Source organism: Hippichthys cyanospilos, chromosome 21 (genome assembly GCF_059441005.1).
Source record: "Hippichthys cyanospilos isolate Australia breed blue-spotted pipefish chromosome 21, RoL_Hcya_1.0, whole genome shotgun sequence".
Classification (NCBI taxonomy): domain Eukaryota; kingdom Metazoa; phylum Chordata; class Actinopteri; order Syngnathiformes; family Syngnathidae; genus Hippichthys; species Hippichthys cyanospilos.
The window spans coordinates 9,527,977-9,553,132 of record NC_142389.1 but is presented as its reverse complement, the minus strand read 5'-3'; the positions used below and the strand labels follow the sequence as shown (position 1 = coordinate 9,553,132).

Sequence of the window (25,156 nt, the reverse complement as noted above, 5' to 3'; positions counted from 1 at the left end):
AGAAATGTACACTATTTAGACCCCAAATTTGCTCGATTTAAGTCTGTTTATTTTACGAAGAATGCTTTCTATTAAAACCAAACAGAAAAAAGAGAAAGAAAAACACTTTTGACAACGCTTACCTGAAGAATGACATTTTATTATGAAATGTGTCATTTTCAACCGGATGCCAATTCTTTCTAGTTTCCCATTACTGCAACTTGACACACACTAACACTCACACACACACACACCCAGGGATGTACACTACCCCGGTCGTCCACAGTAAAGCCAACTTTTTTTCCTCGTCTACAAACGATCTACACACGGAGCTGCATTGGCAGCTCCCAGAGAAAAAAAATCACCGAAAAACTCACCGGTAAGTTTGCCCGAAACGACGTGGAACTTGACGATCTTATCTGATCGCTGCACAAGCGACAACTTCATGTTTTGAGGCGACGACGAAGCTAGTCGGTTAGCATGTAAACAGTTGTCGCCTGTTGAGGTTAAGCACGATTAATCTATTTCGTTTAAAGTTTCCTGGAGGTCCATATGGACTAAAAATGCGGAATATTGAACCCGATCGCCGTCAGGTGAGCGAAAAACATGTTAAAACTAGATCGGAGGCTACTCCTTTTTGGACGGGTATTAAAGTTGGGCGCTAGCGGATAAGCTATGGGAGGGCTGGAAAGCTAACCGTGGCTAGCGGATATTACACATTTTTTCGTCTGTTTTTCGAAAATAACCTCTTCCACTAGCACGGCTTGTTTTAGCGCCGTCATCCTTTTATCATCACGATCTGTTAGAAAGTAACATTTTATGCGTGATGTAACGTCAAAACTCGTAATTTTGGTCATGCGTGCATATTTTCATAGCAAATGCGTTAGACGATCAACCAATCAACGCAGTTTATTCAAAGCAGTTCAAAAGCATTATTTTTCAGTAGCCAAGCGTTTAATAGCAGTTAAAAAACATTATTTTCATAGCCTAAAATAACTGCTTGTTAGTTTTCGAGTTGAAATGATTTGTAATTGAATAATTTGTATTATTGTTTCATAAAAAGTCTCAGTGAGGATCAACGTTTTGGGTCAACGACATTTTTAATTTACACTTGGATGTCCCAACGAGCCATTCATGTATTTTCCTATTTTCATGACATTAACGTCACGTAATTATCGCAAATTTGTGTAAGTTTGCGTTAAATGTCAAAAACCGCCCTGACAGGTACTGCAACGCTTCAACGAAATTGACTTGCGTAAAATACAAGGAAATGTACGTATTATTTGCGGTTTGCAATTTAAAAATAAAAGCTAAAAACTACAGTCAGGCCATTGAAACCGATCTTATTTTCGCAAAACTGGAACCTTGTTTTTAGTCATAGTTTACATTCTAGACATTTGATCGTCAACATTGTGCGTCATCTTTATGCGGTCACGGACAAGACAAACTGGAAGCAAATTGCGTTGATGATCGTTAAAACTGAGCGTCACATGTGCTTTATTTGGGGGAAAAAAATAAAGTCCTTACAAACAATTAGATTGTTTTCTTTGTCATTGGCAGCTGTCACAGGAATGGAGTCATTTTATATTCTTAGTGTTTAAAAATAGTTGCATGCTATTTTCTGTTTAAAATAATGTTTTGGTTCGAATAGCATCTACAGACATTTTTAAGGCGCCAGGATGACATGCTTGATTTTTTTTTTTTGTCCCCGCTCGCCCACCATCACTTTCAAACTGGAATTTTTAATTTACATTCTATCATAACACAAGTAAAAAAGAAAATGAAGGCTTTCCACCAATGTTTTATGGTGGGCTGTAAGCAATGTTTTCCAAGTCAAGATAAGGTGTAAATTGCAGGGCACAGTCCTTCCTTCTTTACTTTGAAACTTTTATTGGTCACCCTTATGAATGAAGCTTCTTTTATTTCACACATACAGAGATGGTGTTAAATTGCTTCCAAGTGAAAGAGTCAAATGATAATTTACATTGTTTTTTTGTTTTGTTTTTTGTTTATTTACTTTTAAGGGAAATATCACCCCCAGAAAAAAACAACTACAGTGATAGTAACTAAAGAGACAAGTTGCTATCATTTTTATGGCCATTTGATGACCTTTTGTCTTGGCATGGCATTTCATTTTTACTGCCTTATTCTTGCTCGGCCTTGTCCTGAAGCAAACGAAACTGCCGGGCATTTAAAGAAGTCACATTATCATTCGCATGAGTCCAATTAATATGTGTGAGAACTACTTCACATGTAAAAATCCTTAAAGGGGACGTCAAGTCAAAAAGCGTTGTTAAAAATGTCTTCTGCAAAATTCACCCATTATTTATCTATTTTCTCAGATAATGACCTAAAGCTCACCTATTTTCTGTGTTTGATCATGGGATATTTGCAAGTTGAGCTGTGATTCATCGTCAATAAAAGTATCATGCGTCTCACTGTCCTAATCATCCAGCCTCTGTTTAGCTCGGCATACTGTATTTTGGCTGACAGGCGAACAAGCTCTAAATAGCCACGCAGCCGTCACCCGACCAGCACCGCACCGGCTAACAATAGCTTTCTTCCAACAGTGTGAAGTGACAGCGCGGGAAGGCCCGGTTGCTACTTTCTCATCCGTGGGAAAGCTAACGCTATTACAGTACTACAACGCGGTTATAAAAAGCAAAGTTGCTGCCGAGTTCCGGAGCAGTACTGGCGGCTTGCGCATTGTCGCTCTCAGGAAGTCTGCCCTTTGACTGGAATGTCACCGGACGCCAGCGTACGTGATGTCCACTCTGAATCTCCCCATTCTCAGATTGTCATTGTGCGAGGGGTTACTTTGAAGCCAAATCTTGCAAAATGGGAGGAAGATTACGTCATCCCCACTGAGGTTTGGTTGAGATTAGGAACTGGCTGAACCCTCGTCGAGCTTCCAGGACGTCGCGCATAAACAGCGGAATCGCTTTGGAAAACAGTTTTGGCATTTGGCAAAACATCAGGCTGTGCCTGGAACATATGAATGTACAGTATGTAGCAGAGCTGGCCAAAGAATTATCTGTACTAAGTTAGTACACTCAGTATGAAAGTAGAACTAAAGATAGTCTGGTAAAAGAAGCGTGGATTCTACTCTTTTGCTTTTGTTTTAACCTAAGGCTAACTCATAAAACTATCAACATTTATAAATAATACATTTGATCTGTTTGTTAAAAAAATGCAAGTGGACCCCAGAAAAAAACACGTTAAATAGCAACCCTATGACTAAAATACGTTCAAAAAGCAGTTTGAAATGACCCAATTCCTAATTTTGGGGGGACCTAGGGGACCTGCATCGAATCGATCATCTGTCGTGCGAGTTCAGTCTGAACATCATCCAGCCCGCGTGTGAACAACAGGTGACAAACGTCACAATTCTGAGTTCAAAAAGGCGAAAGCAGGTTGCAAAACCCAGAACAACAATGACATAAAAGGCGAAAAACCTTACCCAGCTTCCCTCATCTTTCTTCGTTAAATTTAAATTTATTGAAAATATTCTGGCTCCGGTATGACAGCCATTTCAAAACAACTGTGTACTTAATTTGCCTTTCCACTACAACGCTTCTGTAATAATGAACATTATGCACGGTAACATTAGTCCTCAATGTGCTTGCTGGGCGGTTTGGGTCTGTTTATAGGTCACACAGAGGTTATATTTATTTGGAAATGTGAACAATGTCCCCGAAAAAATTGGATTTCACAAAAAAATAAAAATAAATTGAGCAATAAGCCTGGCTTTCTGAACGTAGCCTTAGACTTGTCGGCACACTAAATAGTTCACCCTTTATTTACCTTTCATGGTCTGCGAAATGGCTGACTTCCTGTTCAATTTCAATTAACTCATTCAAATCTTTGCATCCCAGACATTCAATCCTACATACTTCAATGCCGCCCCTTAAATATGAAGGTAAAAGAGTATCAGAAAATAGCCGGCAACAAAAGTTAGCAGTTGCACAAAGTAAACAATTTTGTTGGCGGCAGCTGGCCTGCAAACAGTACTGTAATTAGCAGAATGGCCTGCCATACACTTTGCGTCTCACTCACATAGTCTGATCCACGAGGAGCTCACGACCTCATTTCACGTCATTACACATTTTACGAGTAAAATGACGTGCGCGGGCAGCGTAATCACGCTCAAAGGAAAACATATGGCTTAGACGCAGCCTCTTGTGTGTGCTTAGTGTTAAAGTACAGTCAGGGCTGGTATTTGGGTTACTGCGCCTCTGTTTGCTTTGGTTGCAGGTACCAGGAAGAAGTGAGAATATTCATATAACAGCAAAGGTTGTCATGTATTTTAAATAAAAGAGGGTTTTCAAAAAAAAGGGGGGAAGAGCAAGACTGTTCCATTGCCTTTTGTTTCGGCAATATTAAGTGTCGCCTGTTAACATTTTACTACCCCGGGTTTTGTTTAGCTGTTTTCCCAGGTTCCTAGCCAAAACTTTCCACAATCAGTAGCCAAATCACTCGTTTAAATTGTTTTCATTACAGACATGAGTAATAGTCAGCTGACGCAATGAGTAGCGATTGGTTAGGAGCCGCTTTTGCCTTTGCAGTGGACTTCCTGTCCCCAAGGGCCTGGTTTCAGGAACTAGGACATCAGGCCAATATGTGTGTGTGTATGTGTGTACTGATAATGCATGAGGCACAAAACTAGACTGTATGCATGTGGAAAAAAAACACTTTTTTTTTTCTCAAACAGTGACTATACTCAAATGGAAAAATGGAAAATCCCTCTCACTCTCGCGGCAATCTTCCAGCCAAGTTACACCTTATTCTTGTCACTGCCCTGCTGAAACATTGTTTTCACTGTTTGTTTACTAAACAATGACTGTTTCCATGTAGATGACTTTGCAATTCATTCTTTCTGTTGCTTAATGACTCACGCAAACAAGTATGTAACTTCTTTCAAATCCATACAAGACCATTGAGGTGACAGAATCAACACAATCATTAATTTCGTGTTTTTTTTAAATGTATTAAGATCTGTTGGGTTGTTCTAAATGAAGTAATGTCCATAAAAGTGATAATGTTAGCAATATTATTACCTGTCATGTATAAACGACGTTTGACACCAGATTAATGTGCAGTAGAAATTCAATTTATTGGTGAGGTTCATGTTCATATGATATGAAAGGTAATTCCAACCATCCATGCGTTTTATATTGCACGTTGCCCTACCGTCTTAGCATTATCAAACAATACTAAAATAAAGTAAAACTACTCCCCCACTGATAGATGCATCACTGAGATGAAATGACAAAAAATTTGCAGCAGCTGGTTAGCTTCCTTGGTGTCATTCCTGCTAGTTTGAAGGCGCTGAATTATTTGATCTAATTTCAACTTCCTTCTCGATGGCTTTCGTACCTGATGCTCCAGCAGAAGTGTCATGAGAGAACCGCAAATGTTTGTTTGAATTATTGGTTAAACTTCAAATGATTCCACATTGAGGGATTTAGGGTATGCTAAAGTGACAAAAGTCCGCCTAGCATAAATTTAGCCAAATTAGTTATAGGCTTAATGCTCAATTCCTAAGTATATTGTGATTTTCTTTTTTTTTTTGTTTTGTGAGGATGTTCAAATGACCAAATAAATGTGACCTTCTAAGTGACCTGTGCGTAATCTATAAATGACCCAAAATGGTCACTCGTGCACACTGTGACATCACACGTCTATGAATGGTCAAATTGAGTACCCGGTGATGTTGAAATGGCTGTCATACCAGACCCCAAATCCACCTTTCTGAGCAAAAAATTATGACGTTTGTCGCTTGTTAGTCCTGTGCGGCTCGGATGAGAGTGACCTGGCCATTTTCGGACTCAAGTCGCATGACAAAAGATCGATTATGAAAAAGTTTCAGAACCACTTACCCAAGTGGCTTGGGCTGCAGTTAAATAAAAAAGGCTCTATGCCGTTCCAACTGTCATTAAAAGATCAGATACAGGACGCATAGGGGTAAAAACTAATCGGAATTGGGTCACTTCAAACTGCTGTCTGAATGTAGCACTTTAGCCTGCATTATCCACATACACACACACACACACACACACACACACACATACAAATAGTAAATAGACATGTTTTGGCCCTAAAGGTTAAGTTTAAGGGGAAGAGGAAGACAAATAAACTGTGAATATATTAGAAGACAATGTTAGGTAAACACACAAAGTTGATCAATTTTTCAGCCCTAGTACCTAAGTGGTTATTGTGTAATATATGTTTGGTTATAATGCCTCATGACGTTTTTTTTTTGTCCGTCTCTCCTCAGGTTTTTCCAAGACATACCCCTTCCCATCCATCATGTCTGTGTTTACATGAGGCCCAAGCTTCCCTAACATCCCTTCTCCCCCATCCCCCCCATCCATTACCAGCACCCCACCCCCTATGTGGTGATCTCTGGACGTGATGACCACCCTGCACCAGCAGCATCATGGGAGCACCGGCTCGGAGCGCGAGCTCAACTCTGCCGCCTCCTCCGTCAGCCTGCCCTCCGTCAGGAAGACCCCCAAAAAGCGCCGCCTCTCCCTCCAGGCGCTCTTCGGCCGGCGTCGGCGGTCTGACCGCGAGGCCAAGCGAAAATCCAGAGCGGTTTTGGAGCCGCCCAGCCTCGTAAGCGTGGATAGTGTCCCGCCAGAAGCTTTGACCGACAGGACGTCAGCGCACTCCCTTCAGGGGGCCGCGTCGACATCATCAGTGGCGGGGTCTTCGGAGATGCTGGAGTGCCCGCTGTGCCTGCTGCGGCACACGCGTGACCGCTTCCCCGAAATCATGACGTGCCACCACCGCTCGTGCGCCGACTGCTTGCGGCAGTACCTGCGCATCGAGATCTCGGAGTCGCGCGTCAACATCTGCTGCCCCGAGTGCTCGGAGCGATTCAACCCGCATGACATCGCCATGATCTTGGCTGACCGAGCGCTCATGGAGAAGTACGAGGAGTTCATGCTGCGCAGGTGGCTTGTGGCTGAGCCCGACTGCCGCTGGTGCCCAGCTCCTGACTGCGGGTAAGATTTTGACTGACATTCCCCTCGACCTCTTTACACTTGTTTTTCCTGACAAATTGGCACATCAGAGGTGTAACAGTAGTATGTCCACACAGCTGTTGCAGCGTGGGCTGTGAGCGTCAGGTGTTAAACTTCACACTCTTGTAGTGGAATTCCACCTCAGTTACACCTCTGATACAGGTCTACAGGCCTTGAACCGAGATCATGATATTTTTACACTTTCCACAGTTAAATATATGCACATAAATTCCATTTGGCAGATTGGCGATTGAATTTCATATTAAATAAGAGGTTTGTGGTACTGACATTCTAACCAGGAAGTAAAACGTTTCATTGGTGGGTCGTGTTTCTCGTCGTGTGGCTGCCACGCCCCCTTTATTATGTCGTTCAATGTCACCGGCTGCAAAACATCATCTTGACCGCTTATCCTTACAAGGGTTGCAGAGTGAATGAAGGAGCTAATACTGGTGTTTTATTGACATAAAAAGAAAAACACCGCATAGACACGAGTTCCTCTTATCAAATCGGTCCCCATGGGAACTCAGTATTCATAACAATAGTTCCGCCCGTGGGTGACTGACATTAAATGTCTGCTGTGTTCTTCCAAACACTTTTTTTGGCATTTTATACAGTTAAACGTTAACTAATGAATTAAATGTTGCTGTGTACTTGGCCTACTGTTGTTTATCTGTCTTCTTGCAATGCAGCTCAAGTTAATTCTGCCATAATTAACCGAAGGTGTGCAACATCTGTGTTCCACCAAGTTTACGATTGTGTGTATATTCCAAAAGATTTCAATTAAGAAACGAGTAAAATGGAATACCTTTCAGTGTTCTCTAACCGGCGAACTCTAAATTGAATCAGATGGAGACATCATAACTTTTACATAATCCTCTTCATTTTAGTAATATTCCTTTTTTAAAATATCTAATTTTTATGGTTCCAGGATGTTAGTTTATTTATGCCCAAAACAGACAGACCATTTTAGCATCTACTTGAAGACACAACATCAGGCCTTTGTAATTTCCCTGCTGATACTTGTAACACATAAATAGAAATAGTCTGTTTTGAGCAAATACCTTCTCACTAATGGGTGAGTAACGGGGCACTTATCGTTCGAGGAATCACACATATGAAAGAAATCTATTCCAATATTCAAGCTGTGCAGTACGTGTTCTTTGCTGCATGGTCACGGCAAGCTCAAATGGCGGATGTTTGTTCTTCCAACATCTTCCACATGAACGTGTGCTCGAAGGTCTGGCCAGGTTCTCGTGTTTGCATGGGGCACAGAGTCCACAGTTTGCTCCCAGGGGAGACGGACTTGTTGAATTTGGAATTTAGCCCGGCGTAGGATTGACCGCAGGGTGCCATCACGTCCCGCACCGTTGTCATGAGCTCACCCGCTTTGTCGACTTGACGTTCCCCGCTGTCGTCATTAGCTCAGCCTTGACTGGTTGATGAGCCCTTGCCTTTTTGTCCAAAGTCCAGCGGTTCGCAAGTATGCTTCTTTGACGGGGTGCCATCAAGCTACTTCTCTGCTTTTTGTTATCGTGACAACCCAAAACAGCCATTTAATGTGTATTCGGAAAAGCGTCAGACTAGCTACATGTCTGAAGCTGCCTGCAAATTCCCATGTTGACTCTTCACACTGAGCCTTTATGCTTTTTATGTGCTGGCAAACAGAGAGACGCTGTGTGGCTGTCTCCACGATCACCATACTTGGCAGTATGATGTCATAAGTAATTCCGAAAATGTTAATATAATATACCAGTTTTAATTCTGTTTAACTTTGTGGCAGTGAGGCAAGAATTTTAAGGGAGAAGATTCATCACTTTTATGAGAACAATTACAGTATCCTAATAGTGCTGAGCTGCATAATTGTGCCTGAATGATTTTCATAAACCAGAAAATGCCATTTTTCCAAGAAAAGAGTAATATGTGATTATACCTTTATCATTATTGTTATTATAATTATTATTATTAACTCATTCACTCCTTATTACGATTTTATATATATACTGTATATATGTATGTATAAAATCATATTAAGAAGTGAATTAGTTGTTGATAATACATACACACACACACACACACACACACACACAGAATCATCACACTCCGTTCGTCAATTCAGTTTTACCGCATTCCAAAAGTTCACTTATCCAACTTTTGAACATCTTACACCCATAAAATTCCCATTCATTTTGCATGTAACATTCAAGATCAAATTGATTTTACATTCAGACTGAAAAAAAACTTTTACTTTCTTACTTGCAGTGAGTTTTCCAAGAACAAAGTAGCCATTTAAGGAATTTCAAGAAATATTTTTAGAATAAAACTGCATTTTTTAATAAGGTCAAGTTGAACAGCAACTGAACATCCTCTTAACAGAAAAAATAGTCCATTCAAATAATAAATGCTATTAAATTATTTTGATTTCATTTTTATGATCATAATGTTACCTTTTTTTAAAGGGTCATAAAGTGACTTAATGAGACATATTATGGAGTAAAAACTATACATTTTGTTAGGGGTAGAAAAGAAATCCATTTAAAAAAAAAAAGAAGAGAAAAACCTTTTTTCTTGGAATAAATATGCTGCTTTTTTGTTGTTTTGTTTCCAAGAAAGTTGTAACTGTGTAGAAAAATGTGATATGTGTTAGAAAACGTTGCTGGTTAAAAATGTCTTTTTTTCTCCAGACCACCATCTGGCATTTTCTGTGAAAAATGTCCAGCTGCCCTCTAGTGTTGTTCTTTTAAACTGCATCCTCATTGTCATCTCAGTAAGGAAGTTTTACTCAAGTTTTTTTTTTTTTAACTCACCTAGGTACGCAGTCATCGCGTTTGGCTGCGCCAGCTGCCCGAAGATCACGTGTGGCCGCGAGGGCTGCGGCACGGAATTCTGCTACCACTGCAAGCAGCTGTGGCATCCCAACCAGACATGTGACACGGCACGGCAGCAGCGGGCGCAGCACCTCCGCCTGCGCAGTTTCCGGTCCTCGTCGCTTAGTTATAGCCAGGAGAGCGGAGCTGCAGGTAATGAAATATCACATTTGCATTAAAGGAGACGTAATTTACCCTTTTTTTTTTTTTTAATATTTTAAATCAGTCCTCAGGTGTCATTCTTTACAATCCCATGTACATTTTCAGAAATAACTTTTAAATCCATACAGTCTACAACTCAATTTTCCATAAGATACACACAGTAAAGCAGCTGGTATCTATGTGCTGACCCTGCCTCTTGGCATCTCCCAGGCGACGACATCAAGCCGTGCCCGCGCTGCGCCGCCTGCATCATCAAGATGAACGACGGCAGCTGCAATCACATGACCTGCGCCGTCTGCGGCTGTGAGTTCTGCTGGCTCTGCATGAAGGAGATCTCTGACCTGCACTATCTCAGGTAAGCAGCTTAAAACCTCCCCGCTGGCTCTGTCCTGCTAAAAATGCAAGGACTGAGCTTTGTGTATATTAATAGTTTTAACTGGAAGTATAAGCGATGGGAAAATGAAGCCTCAGGAACCACTTAAAGATAAAGGGTAAATAAAGGGTAATGCAATCAAATTGTATTCCATTTCCTCTATATTTTAATAATTTTTAAAGACTCCATCTAGAGGAACAAAAAAATGTGTCTTCAGTTTCTTATCGTTTGTAAATAAACATACCCCTAACAATAAATAAATGCATTTCATTTTATGTTGCAACACCCTCAGTCCATCCGGTTGTACCTTCTGGGGTAAGAAGCCATGGAGCAGAAAGAAGAAAATCCTCTGGCAGCTGGGCACTTTAGTGGGTGCGCCTGTGGGCATTGCCCTTATCGCGGGCATCGCCTTCCCCGCGATGATCATCGGCATCCCAGTTTACGTGGGCAGGAAGGTAAGGCCTCTGCTGACATTTTCTGGGGGGAAAAGAAAACAAACAACAAGTCCTTGAATTTTTCTTTTCTCCCAAATCAGATCCATAATCGCTACGAGGGCAAAGATGTCTCCAAGCACAAAAGGAACTTAGTAATTGCGGGTGGCGTGACGCTATCAGTTATCGTATCACCCGCAGTGGCAGCTGTGACTGTTGGTAAGAAACAAAAATGAATTCCTTTGCTTACCACTCCCCAAACAAGGATCAATCCCTTGCTAATATCAATAATGCATTTCCAGGCATCGGCGTGCCAATCATGCTGGCATATGTTTACGGTGTGGTGCCCATCTCACTTTGCCGGAGTGGTGGCTGCGGTGTGTCAGCAGGCAACGGCAAAGGCGTGCGTATTGAGTTTGACGATGAGAACGAAAACATGGCCGGTGGCGCAGCGGCAACAGGTAAGTTACCTGCAGAACTGTGTTGCTAAAACATAAGCACGTACGTAAGCACGCACGTACTTACTACATGAAGTATCGAGAGATTTGCCAATGACTGGGCATGGGCTAATATCAGATTCTGACAGTATGAAAACTTATCATGGTGTCACATTATCACAGTATTAAAAATCCCCCCCCCCAAATCTAATGAATTAAAAAAAAATATATATTATATATATATATGTGTAGAATATTTGGTACATTAAGAAATGTGTACCGTTTTAGTAAATATAAAATAATAAATGACTAAATAAATTAACATTCTTCTTGTTTTTTAATTGTTCTTAGAAAGTCACAATGTCCTGTCATTGGTCAGTTAATTTTTAGACAAATACCTCCTCCTTATACTCCATCCATGCATGCCAAGGTTAAAAAAAAAAAAAAAAAGCAGGGGTTGCCATTCAACTATTTTCAGAGGCTCCTTGTTGAGTCAACTCTGCAAGTCCTAGGAATAGCACATCACCGAACTGCACTGCAACTCTATTGTGAGGCACACTAGACTGAAAATAATTCTCTAAAATGAGGATGTGGTTAATTTTCGAAAAAACTTGGAATGGTATCACCTCCAACCCTTAAAATGATACTTATAGCAACTTTGTGTGACTAGCAAGTTTGACATGTTTAACCAGCACTTTTTTGAAGTCGCGTTTTGAGACCCATCTTGCGAGCTTTAAAATGCATCATGATTTGATTTAGATTGGTAAAGTTTCATCCAATCCTATCCCAGAATCAGGTAACATGATCAAAATTCAGTATATTTATTGGTTTTGACACGCAAATGTGTCATATTCTCCATCGTGCAGCTTCAGTCCTCAGGGGTTAAACCAAAGAAGAAAGAAAAACAGTGATCAGCCAACTAATTATTTTCAAAAAGGTGGCTTGTTGAGTCAACTCTGCAAGGAGGTAATCATATGCTAGCAGGTAATCATATACTTAGATTTAATGCCCCCTTTGTTAGCTTAAGCAAAAAAGAAAATCGCTCATCAGTTACAAACAGTATAGGTAATTGAAACCATTTCTCTTTTAACACCATGGTAAATTGTCAACTCGGTTATTGGCCCATGCCTACAAACGGCTCATTCAATTTTGCTCGTCTAGACACGACGTCGGTGGCCGAGACGAGGCTGAACAACGCCAGCCTCGGGGACGGGGCCAGCGTGGGCGGCCTAACGGGCCTCAGCCTCAGCGTGAGCGGCAGCAACATCGAGCGCTGCGGCGTCGGCTCGGCCCAGCGCGACAACATGAGCGACAACGCCAGCACCACTGCCCTGGCCGGCACCAGCATCACCGGTAGCCTCTCAGGGAGCTGCTACAACAGGTAGGGGGAGAGCAAATCATGGGTAGCCCAGAGTCTTTACAAATGAACCTAACAACCTTATCCTATTTCGGAGGGAATTGGACAAAATATACTGACTGTATTCTTCCTGTAATACCTTATGTAGCATCCTAGGTTGAAATGAGGGTGGTGTTTCCAACGGATAGTTCACAAATTCTATTAAACCATCCTTGTGTGAACACACGTAAGAGCTAATATCGGAATACGCTAAATGCAAAAGCACAATAATTCAACGGTATGTTGTCTACATCCGTATAAAGACATTCAGGCATATACAAGTACAAATGAACGACGTTAAACTGGATTATCTTTTATAGTCTTCACACATTTTTTTCTTTAGTACTAACTTACAACTTGCAGTTGATATTTATTTCACTTTGCCTTTGCGTATACCATAAATAAAATAAACATAGAAAATACCCATTTGTTAGCTAACAATACAGATCCTTATTCTATAGCATTGGTAGTCAAAGTGCTTTAGCGCAATCTAGCGGCGTAAAACTGCAGTTTTACTAAGTGATAAACACGGAGAAATATGACACAACGTCTAACATATTACGAACCTTATTCCCGACTCCACCAGATGCTAAACAATCGTTTTGTGGTTTAATTTAAAAACTTTAGTTTCAGATGGATTGTTATTGTGGCGCACTTTCTTCTGAGCACAAAGTTGGCGCTACTGCTGAAAATACGTCTGTCAGTCACGTCAGAAGCTGACGATTTGCGACATTTATTTTTCCTTGAGCTTTCAAAATAAAAGCACCAGCAAAATTATGGCGCTATGGACTACGTTCGCAAAAATAAAATAATAATAATAATAACAAGGTCATTTACACCATAACCAATGTGTGTTGTCCAGGATGGAAGTTCAGGCAGACGTCCAGAAGGAGCGTTGCAGTCTGAGCGGCGAGTCAGCCACGGTCAGCCTTGGCACCATGAGCGACAATGCCAGCACCAAAGCCATGGCTGGCTCCATCCTCAGTGCCTACATGCCTCTGGAAAGGTCAGCAGGACAAAGTGTCATCAGTTATCATGCTGTAATACAGTAAATTCCACCATTATGGGGGTTACGATCCAGACACCCATCGCAATAAGTGAAATCTGCAATGTAAAAATACTCTATATAAATACACCATGAGCATAACATATACAAAACATATTGACACTTCTTAAGGTTCTTAATCAAACTCAGGTTCTCAACACACTTCAAAATAATACACAATTAAAACATTTAGCGAGCAAGAGCAATTAGATCAGGCAAAAATATTGTACAGAAGTAAAAATTTCCTCATCCCTATGTTTACAATAGGAATTGTTTTCCCGTCCCCAAACTAACGAACTTGCAGTCGTAAAATGTAAATTATTCATCATGCCCAACGATTTGCATATAAAATGAATCCAAATCTAAAAAATGCAGTGTGGGGAGAAATGCTTTCTAAACGCTTTGGCAAAAATATTATCTTCCCACAAGAGGGCAGCAAAGCACTTAATCTGGAGTACTTCTGAACGTGTCACCTTCATGTAGCTTGATTCTAAAACATTCATGAACCCATAATAGATGAATTACTGGATTCTGTAGTCAGCATAACCAAATCATCTTCACTTGAGGCTTGTTAAACACATTAGGTTTTTTTTGTCTAATTTTAATGTTTTCAGACAGGAAATTAGTGTGCTTCTAAGCACAGCTTCACCCTTGAGCAGTATTTTGATCATTTTTGGGTAATTTTCTTCCATATCATTTCGGCAGTATTTTAGCCAAGGGATGGCACACCTCCGGTCGTGCCATGTTGGAAGTTTGACACGGCACCATCTGGGTGAAATTTCAGCTCCCTAGGGTCTTGTTTAAATGCTTTCTTTTTGATGTAAAGATCAAAACATTTGGAAAAATACTGCACAAGGGTTACACTTAAGTGAAAAAAAATTGTTGCACATTAAAAATTTATAAGAATTAAATGTGTGTTGTGCAGAGACAACAGTCTGGAGGTGCAAATAGACGTGGAGTCCAAAGAGGAGAAGGTGCGGCACTGCAGCGCCAGCAGCAGCCTGGATGAAGCCAGCTGCAGCAGCAGAGGGACGGGCGGCGCCCACCCCAAAGAGGCGCCCTCCTCCTTTTTGGCAGGGGGCAAGAAGAACAAAGGGAAACTGTGGAAACGCGGCGGAGGAAAAGCCGAGTCCAAAGTCAACCACACGCACGGCGACGCCGAGCGCCGTAGCACCATCTCATCCGAGTTGGACTCTCCCTCGCTAAGCGGCAGCTTGCCGTCGGTGGCCGACTCGCACTGCAGCCGTCTTTCGGCGGAGCTCAGCGAGACGGAAGCGCCCAGGGCGGGCGAGCCGGGCGAGGCGCCGGCCGTCACGCCGTTGCCTGAGGTGGAGCACGACCGCCTGGAACAGCTCCCGGCGCAGCGGAGTCACGCCGGCGCTTTCGGCCTCCGCCTCACATCGTCGCCCAGCGAGGTTCTGTATATCGCCGAAGATGCCACCCCTGCCGACACTCGTGACTGCATCACAACAGACATCTAAAAAAAAAAAAAAACATGCTCCTCACAAACCATCTGTCTTAAGTCTTGTTATGAAAAGAAAAGGATGCGTAATGTCAGCATTGATGGTAAAAGGTGGGAGGAGTCAAAATGGTTTATCCGAAGGTCAACTTGAATGTACGCGTGCAAGTAATGTGCTCGCTCTTTTAAAGAAAAGGTGGAGATAAAAATAGATGACAAAATATCCACCACTGTGCCACCCATTCTTACAGAGAGGGACCACTTAGTAGCACAGTTATAAGACAACACATTTTTCTTTTAACATTTAAGTGCTTTATTGTCGCTTATTTTCCATTTTGGAAAGTTGTTTTTCCTTTTATGTCGCAGCCCTGTGTCGGGTCCGACGGTTTGTGTTTTTTCGAGTCGTTTACATAAATTCGGTAGAATGGAAAAAATGACATTCTCGACAAACTCCACACAAAAGCTATGCAAAACAAAACAAACAAAAAAAATAATCACCTGTCATGAAGAGAGAGCCTCTCATTTCGCCAAAGTTCAGATTTTAATCATGCTGTGTAGCAACACAAGCTTCTTTAAGTAATTTTAAGTTGGATTTTCCTTTGAATGATTTGCATTTAATTCTTTGTTCTTATTTTAGTAATTTCCCCCCCTATTTTATCCCTTTTCTCCTCACAAATGATCGCAAATGTGGTGTGCGGCCCTCAGTGCCTTTTGGGGAAGACTTCCAAGGTTTTTTCCTTTATCAATGTTGTCAAAACACTTTAAATCTCTGAATGCTAACAGGAGTGATATGTTTATTTTACAGTATATCTTTTTTCCCTTTTCTGGGGGGAATCATTTATTTACTAATTATTGGCTTTGTAATGTGCATCCAAATGCATATCTTTAAACAATAAAATTTCTCAAATCAAGCGGTGTATTTTTTTTATTTGTACAGTTGTGCTGCTCACTGCACATTGTTCAATGTCAATACTGACAGCTTTTTGTTGCATAATAAAATTCTATATACAATAGAATCACAAACATGCACCTCCAAAGTGGAACATGATACCATTCTGGTTGGAAATCACAAAAAGTCATTCATCAGCTTCATTCATTGTTAAACCGTTGTGTTCTGATTGCAAAGAAGAAAAAAAAAATTCAGGAAGTTCCATTTCACCCACACCTTTCCTCTTTGCTGTTACCATTCTGTATGAATGCCACACAAACAAAATTAAAGGGGAAGAAAAATCAACAATTCCACTTCTGAAATTCCAGGCTACACGAGTTCCTCAAAACTCAATTGCAGTCAAACTTGGCGTATTACATTTATAACAATGGTGATATAAATCTCAGTAAGGCACATTCAAATCACTCGAGTTTCCACTCCATGTGTTGACAAGACTTTGCTCTCTGAAGTTCACAGCCGTGGCAGCCAATGAGATTTTCACACTTGACAGCCTGTCTGGAGAGATGGCGACCCATCATCACATCTGGAGAATGATAATTTGCCATTAGATTATGATTAAAAAAGTACAAATCTGACATAAAAACAAGACATTCGAAAATATTCCTGTTAAATTTTTACTTCAAAAACAACAAATCAGGACGTGGTATCTACTGGGAATTATAATCGAATAACACAGGAAGCGTTTAATGTAAACAAAGGTTAGCATCTAGTGCACAGGTGTCAAACTCAAGGCTCTGGGGCCAGATCCGGCCCGCCACATCATTTTATGTGGCCCATGAAATGGTTAATTATGACTTCCAATTTTTGGCTAAAAAAGCAAATTTGCATGTTTCATTCAACTTTTACGCATTTATTTTTGATACCAATACCTCTTTTGAACACTTTAAGCGGCCTCTGAATTCGAAATGTGTAGAATTTATTTGACCTATCAGTCACAACGGCCCTCTGACAGAAACTATACCTACAATGTGGCCCAGGTGCTGTTAGCTTCCAGGTGGAGCCCACCTGGACTTTGGTCTGTGGAGACCAGGCCTCGGGCACATTGGGCCAACCACTCAATTGCCTTAAAACCCAATTGGTTACAGGAACAGAGAAGCACCAGCAACTACTGTATTCCCGCCCTATGCCCGAAAGGAACAAATTGTTGTTTACAATCGGGAGCTTCTCACTCTGGGAGGCATATAAGCACGACCGTGCTCAGGTCGTTTGGGTCATACATTACTTGTTTATTTTGAAGTAATGACTGGCCTTCTCACAACATTTGGCTGATTTACTTTAATAGAGCGGATTGACAGGCATCGCATTCTCTCTGTGTATTTTATTTCACTTCTGGCTCATTAGTTACTGCCCGGTAAATGTGTCTATCCTGCTTGAGTCATTTTACTCTTCGTTTAGCTATGTCACTGCAAAAGAGGAGCTTGTAGATTGCGGGAGGTTGGCAGTTTGGGAATCCGTGATCTGGTGTATAAAATGAGCCTTGGTAGGGGTTAAACTTTTGTCGTACCGCTCTACGTGTGCGCCGCGATGAGGCTCTGTCTCAGCAGGGCGGTGACTTCCAATAGCTCCTGCTCGGCCTCCCTGACATTGGGGTCCAGCTGGAGCACCTCCTGCAGGTCACTGCTGGCAGAAAGGTAGTCCTGGGCAGTGTGGAGATCAGGTAAAATTTCAGAGACCCAGTACAGCGGACCCCGACATATACTTTAGGCTAGTATGCTAACTGAGTATTTTTGGCCTTTTTAGATAATTAGTCATACAGGTTTTTATGCAACGTTGGTTCATGATTGGATTCTTGGCTTGAATTCTGCATTCACAAAGCCACTTATGTAGGCATTTTATGTCGACGTAAGGCGGGAAGTACCTGCAGACCCTTGTGGGCCAGCGCTCGTCGGTAGAAGGCTTTCATATTTGCTGGCTCCAGAAGGAGCGCAGAGTCGCAGTCCTGCTTGGCCTCCTGGAAGCGACCCAGCTTCAGCAGGCAGATGGCTCTGAGGAAAATGTATGGATGTTTTTTAAATTGTGTTATTCATGTTTTCATTTCTGGTCAAGTATGTTACATTTTTTGATATAATATTTATGTTAATATCTATTATATATGTCCCTGCTTCTCAAATGGGGGTACAGTACTCGAAGAAACTTTCGAGTTTCTTCGAGTACTTTGAGTAACAGCAAGGATTTCAAATAAAACAAACAAACAAGCAAATAAACATGCAAAAATCCTTTAAATAGAATTATTGAATTAATTGTTTCAGGAAAATATAAGATCATGAAACACATTTTATTTTCAGTAGGTTATTTAATTTCATTATTGCAAAAAGCCAGATTCTCCTCCATTTCTCGTCACCAGTCAAGCTAGTGATTTATTTTTGTGAACACATCTCTCCTATGATCCCTAAAGAGGACACTTTAAGTTGAGTATTTTTCTGTGGACAAATATTTATTTAAAATTATTCCTTTTTGAGAACAGGTCTGACAATGTTGATTATTTTGGGGGGGACAAATATGTATTAATAATTAAGTTAATTTTTTGTGCACAGATCTCTACTGTAACCCCAAATCAGGACACTTTATGTTTAATATTTTTGTGGACAAATATTTATTTATACACTTTATATTGATTATTTTTAGTTATATTTATTAATAATTATGTTATTTTCTTTTTGATAACAGATTTCTTGTATGGTCCAAAAGATGACACTTTAGGTTTTGTTTTTTTGTTTTTTTTTGCAGACCAATACAAATTGAGGTTGAAAGGGTCTGAAGTTTATTGAATTAGACACTGATAGTATGTTTTAAGTCTGTTTTCGTTTTCTTCTTCTTTTTTTTTCCCCAACATGCTTTGCACTGGTACTTGGCTGAAAAGATATTTAACAAGGAGTACATCACTAAAAAAAGGTTGAGGACCACTAATACAAGTTTTTGATGTTCTGGATTTATATATATATATATTTTTTTGCACTATTTGTTTTTCTTTTCATGTTCCTGAATCTAGTTTATTGTTTTTTTTAACTTGTATCATTTCAGATTTGGCAAATGTAAATCCAATTTCATTTGTTTTTAGGACGGGCGAGTACCTATACCAACCTGGTTCAAAGTATTAGTTTGGCAGGGCAATATGGTCCAAAAAGAAAATCTCTTCTTTTTTTCAGTCAGTCTGGATAGTTGCAATTTTAATCTAGTTAAATCAAAGTAATAAAATCAATAAGGAAGGCTTGATTCAAAATCAGTTCAAACCTAAAACTTAATTCATAGGTTGTGAAAAAAATTGCAATTTAGAGTTTATGCATAACTTGTTTCGAAGACACTTTTAAGTAATTATTAACTACTATAAAGTATATATATATATTACAATTTAGTAAATTTTCTAGTTGATTTAAAAAAAAAAGAACAAATTGATTTAAGCTATTGCCTGTACGTGTGATGGCAGCTGATGCCAATGTGGTCGTTATATGATCTTGAACTATAAATTAGAAATGAGAAGAACTGGAAACTGACAGTTTTGAGCAATTTATATATGTCTGTCTTTAAAAAAACAAATAAACATTTTTTTCCTGGAAATTTTATCAATTCAAAATATTTGTGGTATTTGTACTGTGACTGGGTATCACTGTGGTAAAAGTGACTACTCAAGATTTAATGCTCATACAGGTATCGGTCTGAAAAAAGTGGTATCTAAAATCCAATTTATATTTAATATCTACTTTACAAAACATTGTTTTTTTTTGTAGTTTGTACCTGTTAGTGTAGAGAGCACATTCATCCGATTTTAGGGCGATGCATTGGCTGTACTTGTGCAGTGCCTCCTGAAAATGACATTTCTTCACCAGCTCGTTGCCTTCATGTTTCAAAACACTGAAGCGAGACTCTTTTCGCCTAGCTGGAAAAAAGAAAAAAAAGAATGATGTGCCTTGCAGATTCAGTGACTGAAAATCCACTTGTAACCAAAAAACTTTGCCAGTTGTAATTTTCTCTCGCAACAATTTAGTGGATTTCAAAAACCTAAACCTTTTCAATTGGTTTTCTGTTTGTGTTGTAGTAGTAGTAGTAATAATATTAATCATCATCAAATGGTTGATTGCTCACAGAGGAGCCGAGTCATGTGACAGAAACACTGCAGGAAGAAACCTGACCTGGATTGTTCCATTACAGCAATACTATGTGACTCCATTCCTTCTGCATTATTGATGCTCTGGATTTTACACACCATCTGAATGTTTTAACGCACAAACACAAAGGGCATAAAAAGCGCAACCTTCCTCCCGCAAAGCCTGGGCCGCCCTCGCTTGGGCCTGCTGGACGCTAGCGGGTTTCTCGCGATGTTCCCGCTGCACCGCCAGCGGCACGACGGGAATCTCCGGGAGCTTCTCCCGCCACTCGGGTCCGTCCTGCTCGATCAGCAACCTGGTGATCCTAAACGCACACAAAAACATTCCAAAAAGAAGTCGGCTTTCATTTGATGACTTATCATCTCAGGACTTGTGTGTCTGTCGCTTTCGCTGACCTGTGCACGCTGTCGTGTGCCGCCTGCACGCCGGTGTCCATCTGCAGGACGGTTTTGTAATCTACGTAGGCCTTGCGGTAGCGCTCCAGTGACTCGTAGGCCATGGCTCTGCGCAGGAGCGCCTTCAGGTAGAACGGCTGCAGCTGCAGAGCCCTGAGAAGATGACACACATTTGTGGGTCATTTTTCACCAACCCACTCCAAATCGCCCTCCCTCCCACCCGCACACACAAACACACACTTGGTGCAGTCCTCGATGCAGTCGGTGCAGTTGCCGTCCTTTAGGTAGCAAGCGGCCCGGTTGGAGTAGAGAATGCACAAGTCCTCCGGGTCGCTAAAGCCTGCAAGATAGAACATCCGTTTGGTGTTTTTGTGAATGCTCTGGTTGTGCTAAACGTGTTCAGTGAACCTAGCATTCAGATTTCTGTAAATAAAATAGACGAGTTTGTAAAATAGATCTTTGACGTCTACAGCCGAAAAATGGCAGTGAATGAGTTCATGAAACTAACATCGGTGGATGTTGTGGATAGTTTTGTAACATTACAGTTCTAATAACAAATGTCCTTAATGTACCGCAAACATAACTGGGTATTGTTGTAAAAATATAGCTTGCCTTCTTTGAACATAAGAACAATTTTTAACACACATGATAGATCTTATAAACGTAATTTAGAACATTTTGTTATTGTATAATTTAGCATCTTCAGTGAATTTAACATAACTCATTCCCCTCATTCTTGTCACTAAATATCGCTGGCATTTATTAAAAACTAAAAATGCATAACTTGCAGCAAAAACTGACTTCATCTGCCATTTTGCCGAAGAAGATTTAACACATAAACTGCCATTGACGGTGTTTGACGTCCAATTTGCATTTTTATTGGACTGAAAGTGAATGTCAGTAAATGTTTATTGAAATCTAAAAATGCATTTCTTGCAACAAAACCTGACTTCATCTGCCATTTTGCAATAGAAAGTTTAACACATTCATTGCCATTGACGGAATTAGACGTCCAAGATCAATTTTCACCGGGGTGGCAGTGAATGCCTTAACTTAAAGGTCTTGAGGAAAAATCAAACACAAATTGGGAGAGTCATCTGACCTGCTTCAGCACATCCTTCAATGGCCTGGCTGTACTTGTCCAAAGCATCTCCAAACTGCCCATGCTTGAAAAGGTAGTTGCCTTCATTCTTGATGCGGGCCAGGTGGGGAGGGAGACCCCCAGCTGGAGCATCCAGATAACTTTCATCCCCTGTGAGGCACCCGGGGATCCCCTCAGCGTTCCCGTTGGATACCCCCTCGGATCCGCTCCCGTTTTCTGTGCCCCTATCTGCTGTTGTGGTGGTCCGGTTTGGTAAGGATCCCCCTCCCCCGCTGCCGGGGGGCTTCTCCTGTGCGTTCCCCATGGCTGCACCGCCTCTGCAGTGCGTCCTTCCGCTTTCTCTTCCTGAGCTCTCAAAGCCGCAGCAGCTTCCTCAGGATGGGAGGTTTCCATTTGGATACACCCCCCGAATGACGCACCATTATGTGGGGGAGGGGCGATTGTTGTTCAGGGTTGCATGCAAGGGGTTCCTACTCATTAAAACATTTTTTAAAATATATATAACATTTAAAAACACTGTGCCAAGTCAATAATTTCTGCACAAAATACATTTTAAAATGAATGAGGAAGCCATTCACGTCTTTATGCAGGATTAAAGGGAGTAAAAACAACTTTACTCGTAATATTGCCTGCATGTTGGGAAAAAAAAATAACACAAAATATTGAGGTCATTGTGTTGTTTTTAAATGATACAAATTGCATTCAAGTCAATACTTTTTGGGGGGATTTTTTTTCAATGATAAAAAGCAATAAAAACTGTTTATGTTGCAAAAGTTAATTATGTAAAAATATACTACAACCACTGCATATTAAAAAATAAGTTTTTACTTAAGTCTTTGTATTGTGCCATTGTGGAGATTTTTGTTCAGGTTTATGCTATGCCCTTTTGTGGGTCGGGCTGAAGACTTGTTCATCTCCTCTGATGATCTCCCGAGACCTTGAAGTGCCTCTGTATGGCCCAAGATGATGGCCCTTGTGGTCTGTCTCCTCATCAGTCAATTGTATGTTTCTTGGACGGTTCAAGGTTAAATCAAGACTAAATTGCATTGCCTTGTACTTGTGCTGGTGTAATGATAATCTAGTAGCATATGGCATTAATAGAATGTGATGTAAAATTTTTACTTATATAGGTAAGTTATAATTACAAATAAGCAGTATATGGCCAATCATTGGGTTCCTCCTTTATAGTTTCAGACAATTTGACATGGCTAAATAATATTGCCCGCAAAAATATTAAATAAAAATGACAAAGTATCAGTAATGAAGGTGCAAGGAATAATAATGGAGAAAGACAAACTTTTTATTTTTTTACGTAACGTCAATACATCTGCATCTAGCGTGGCATGTTACACTTTTTTCCCTCGATAAAACATTTAAATACCATTTTCAAAAGAATACCTGCAAAAGTTCTTTAACAAATTCCAAATGAATTGGGCAAAACTTCAGACAGATCTTTTAATAGCAAATGCAAACAGAGCAGACGCCCAATGAAAATACACCATCAATTGTTGAGTCATAATTCTACATCTTTCATAATTGGTCATATATTGAGGATTTCAGAGCTAATGGGAAAAATATAACCAATTTTTTAAAACATAGAAAAAAAAAATCCAGTTTAATGTGGGTCCCTCAACGAGTTGCCACATTTTTTCGCAAGGGCAGCAATGCTTCACCTGGCATCAAACACAACCACTATGAATCACCTGTCAAGGAAATAAACCGATATTATACAGTACATACAAACAGACACACAAAAATGTCTTTATGCGCACACACACACACACACACACACACTATATATATATATATATATATATATATATATATATATATATATATATATATATATATATATATATATATATATATATATATATGTTTTACTGGTGGACTGCTTGCTGGTGGCTAGGGAAAAACACTGCATATAAGGCTCACTGGCCTATATGCCACAGGGCTCAAATCATGAGAAAAAATTTGCACCTTATAGTTTGAAAAATATGGTGTGTGTGTGTGTGTGTGTGTATGCGCACACGTAAGATCATTTTAATTCAGGCAACTGAAAAGGATACATCGATTTGTTCGCTTTTTGTACATGATCCTGTAGCCGCAGTCTCTGCACCGGATTGGATCGCGTGCCTTGATTTCGTTTTCAGTGTGGCACTCTGCAAACACAAAACAAGAATAACAACAATGCAATTTCTGCACAATTGTATTTAAATGCTGAATATCTAACGCTGGACTGACAGGTATGAAGTTATTTGAACTGTTGAAATGGAGAATGTCTGACTTGAAATTAAAATCTATCCTTTCACAAAAATATCAATATGGAATGTTCCTCGTGTAATTTTGGGAATACAGAAAGGATTACAATATTCTACTATACAGCCACACGTGTTCATACTCAATTACAGGTCAATATTTGTAACGGCATTCCAAGCAATTGACCAGTAAAGTTACGTAGCACAAAAAGTAGTTACCTCCACAGATATAAAACATAGGCTGCTGCCTTGGGGGTTGCACATCTTGTTGTGTCTCCATTTTGTCTCCCTTGACACCTCAAAAAGGAAAAACGTTAACATAGTTAGCATACATGCTACCACACGTTAACGACAACAGTAGCGTGATTTCGGCCTCGGGACTATCCAATATAGCGAAACAATTTGTCGATTGTCATTGAAGTAAATATAAAACTATTGTACAAATCAATTTTCGAAATAATCGAAATCTTATGGTGTTTACCAGTGAAGACGAGTTGTTTAGCTTCCTTCTCTCAAAAAGCAGCGTGTTGTGCGCATGCGCAAAATGTGCAGTGTTACTTATATCATAGGCTAAAGTGGCTTGTGATTGGTCAGATAGAAAGCATCACGAAGATAGCGGAAGTCAGTATCAAAAGCATTTTCTTTAAAAAATAATATACATGTAACATGTCTAGAAACTAACATTTAATATTTTTATCCTTAGAACACAATTTTGAAGAGAAATCACACATTTTTTGCAATTATCAATAAAAACTAGTGCGACGTATGTGTGACGTGAGCAACACATCCCCAAGAGGACGTTGATAACGCTTCCTAATTGAACCTTTGAAAAATATACAAACATTCATTAAATAACGAAAACTACACATTACACTACTATATACTATATATTATTAATTGTACTCATTTTGAACTGGGGGATTCTTCCAAAAATGTGTGACAAGTTCCTTCTAATTTCTAACTATTTTTTAAGTGTCTGTTTTTTTAAGTTGAATCTGTAAAAATTTCTGTACTTTTCACGAAACTGTTTTTAATGTATTTTATTTTGTTCTATTGTGAATGCAAATACCGACACGGATTGTCATTGAAAGGATGAGCAAATGATGCACAAGTTGTCAACTCACACACAATTAGTTTTAACCTTACCTGACAGATGCCTTGAGCTTTTTTTCTGC

General features: G+C 40.1%; 3 protein-coding genes across 3 annotated transcripts; 1 reads left to right on the top strand and 2 right to left on the bottom strand.

Annotated features, from left to right (window-relative positions):
* Nucleotides 1–218: 218 nt before the first annotated feature.
* LOC148406553 (E3 ubiquitin-protein ligase RNF19A-like) lies at nucleotides 219–16,085 on the top strand. The gene is made up of 10 exons (XM_088404667.1): nucleotides 219–358; nucleotides 6,257–6,989; nucleotides 9,816–10,024; nucleotides 10,244–10,388; nucleotides 10,699–10,861; nucleotides 10,942–11,056; nucleotides 11,140–11,298; nucleotides 12,436–12,655; nucleotides 13,533–13,676; nucleotides 14,641–16,085. The coding sequence occupies exons 2-10, from the start codon at nucleotides 6,394–6,396 to the stop codon at nucleotides 15,194–15,196; spliced, it is 2,307 nt and encodes a 768-aa protein (XP_088260793.1). The 5' UTR covers nucleotides 219–358; nucleotides 6,257–6,393; the 3' UTR covers nucleotides 15,197–16,085.
* Nucleotides 16,084–22,054, bottom strand: spag1a (sperm associated antigen 1a). The gene is made up of 8 exons (XM_088404670.1): nucleotides 21,724–22,054; nucleotides 20,862–20,961; nucleotides 20,622–20,774; nucleotides 20,373–20,530; nucleotides 19,856–19,997; nucleotides 17,982–18,108; nucleotides 17,628–17,760; nucleotides 16,084–16,646 (listed from the first exon to the last, which is right to left on the bottom strand). Exons 1-7 carry the CDS (start codon nucleotides 22,025–22,027, stop codon nucleotides 17,632–17,634), a joined length of 1,113 nt encoding a protein of 370 aa, XP_088260796.1. The 5' UTR covers nucleotides 22,028–22,054; the 3' UTR covers nucleotides 16,084–16,646; nucleotides 17,628–17,631.
* Nucleotides 22,055–23,002: 948 nt separating this feature from the next.
* On the bottom strand, nucleotides 23,003–24,537 carry polr2k (RNA polymerase II, I and III subunit K). Its single transcript, XM_088405026.1, has 4 exons — nucleotides 24,463–24,537; nucleotides 24,201–24,278; nucleotides 23,793–23,885; nucleotides 23,003–23,415 (listed from the first exon to the last, which is right to left on the bottom strand). Exons 2-4 carry the CDS (start codon nucleotides 24,259–24,261, stop codon nucleotides 23,393–23,395), a joined length of 177 nt encoding a protein of 58 aa, XP_088261152.1. The 5' UTR covers nucleotides 24,262–24,278; nucleotides 24,463–24,537; the 3' UTR covers nucleotides 23,003–23,392.
* Nucleotides 24,538–25,156: the final 619 nt, after the last annotated feature.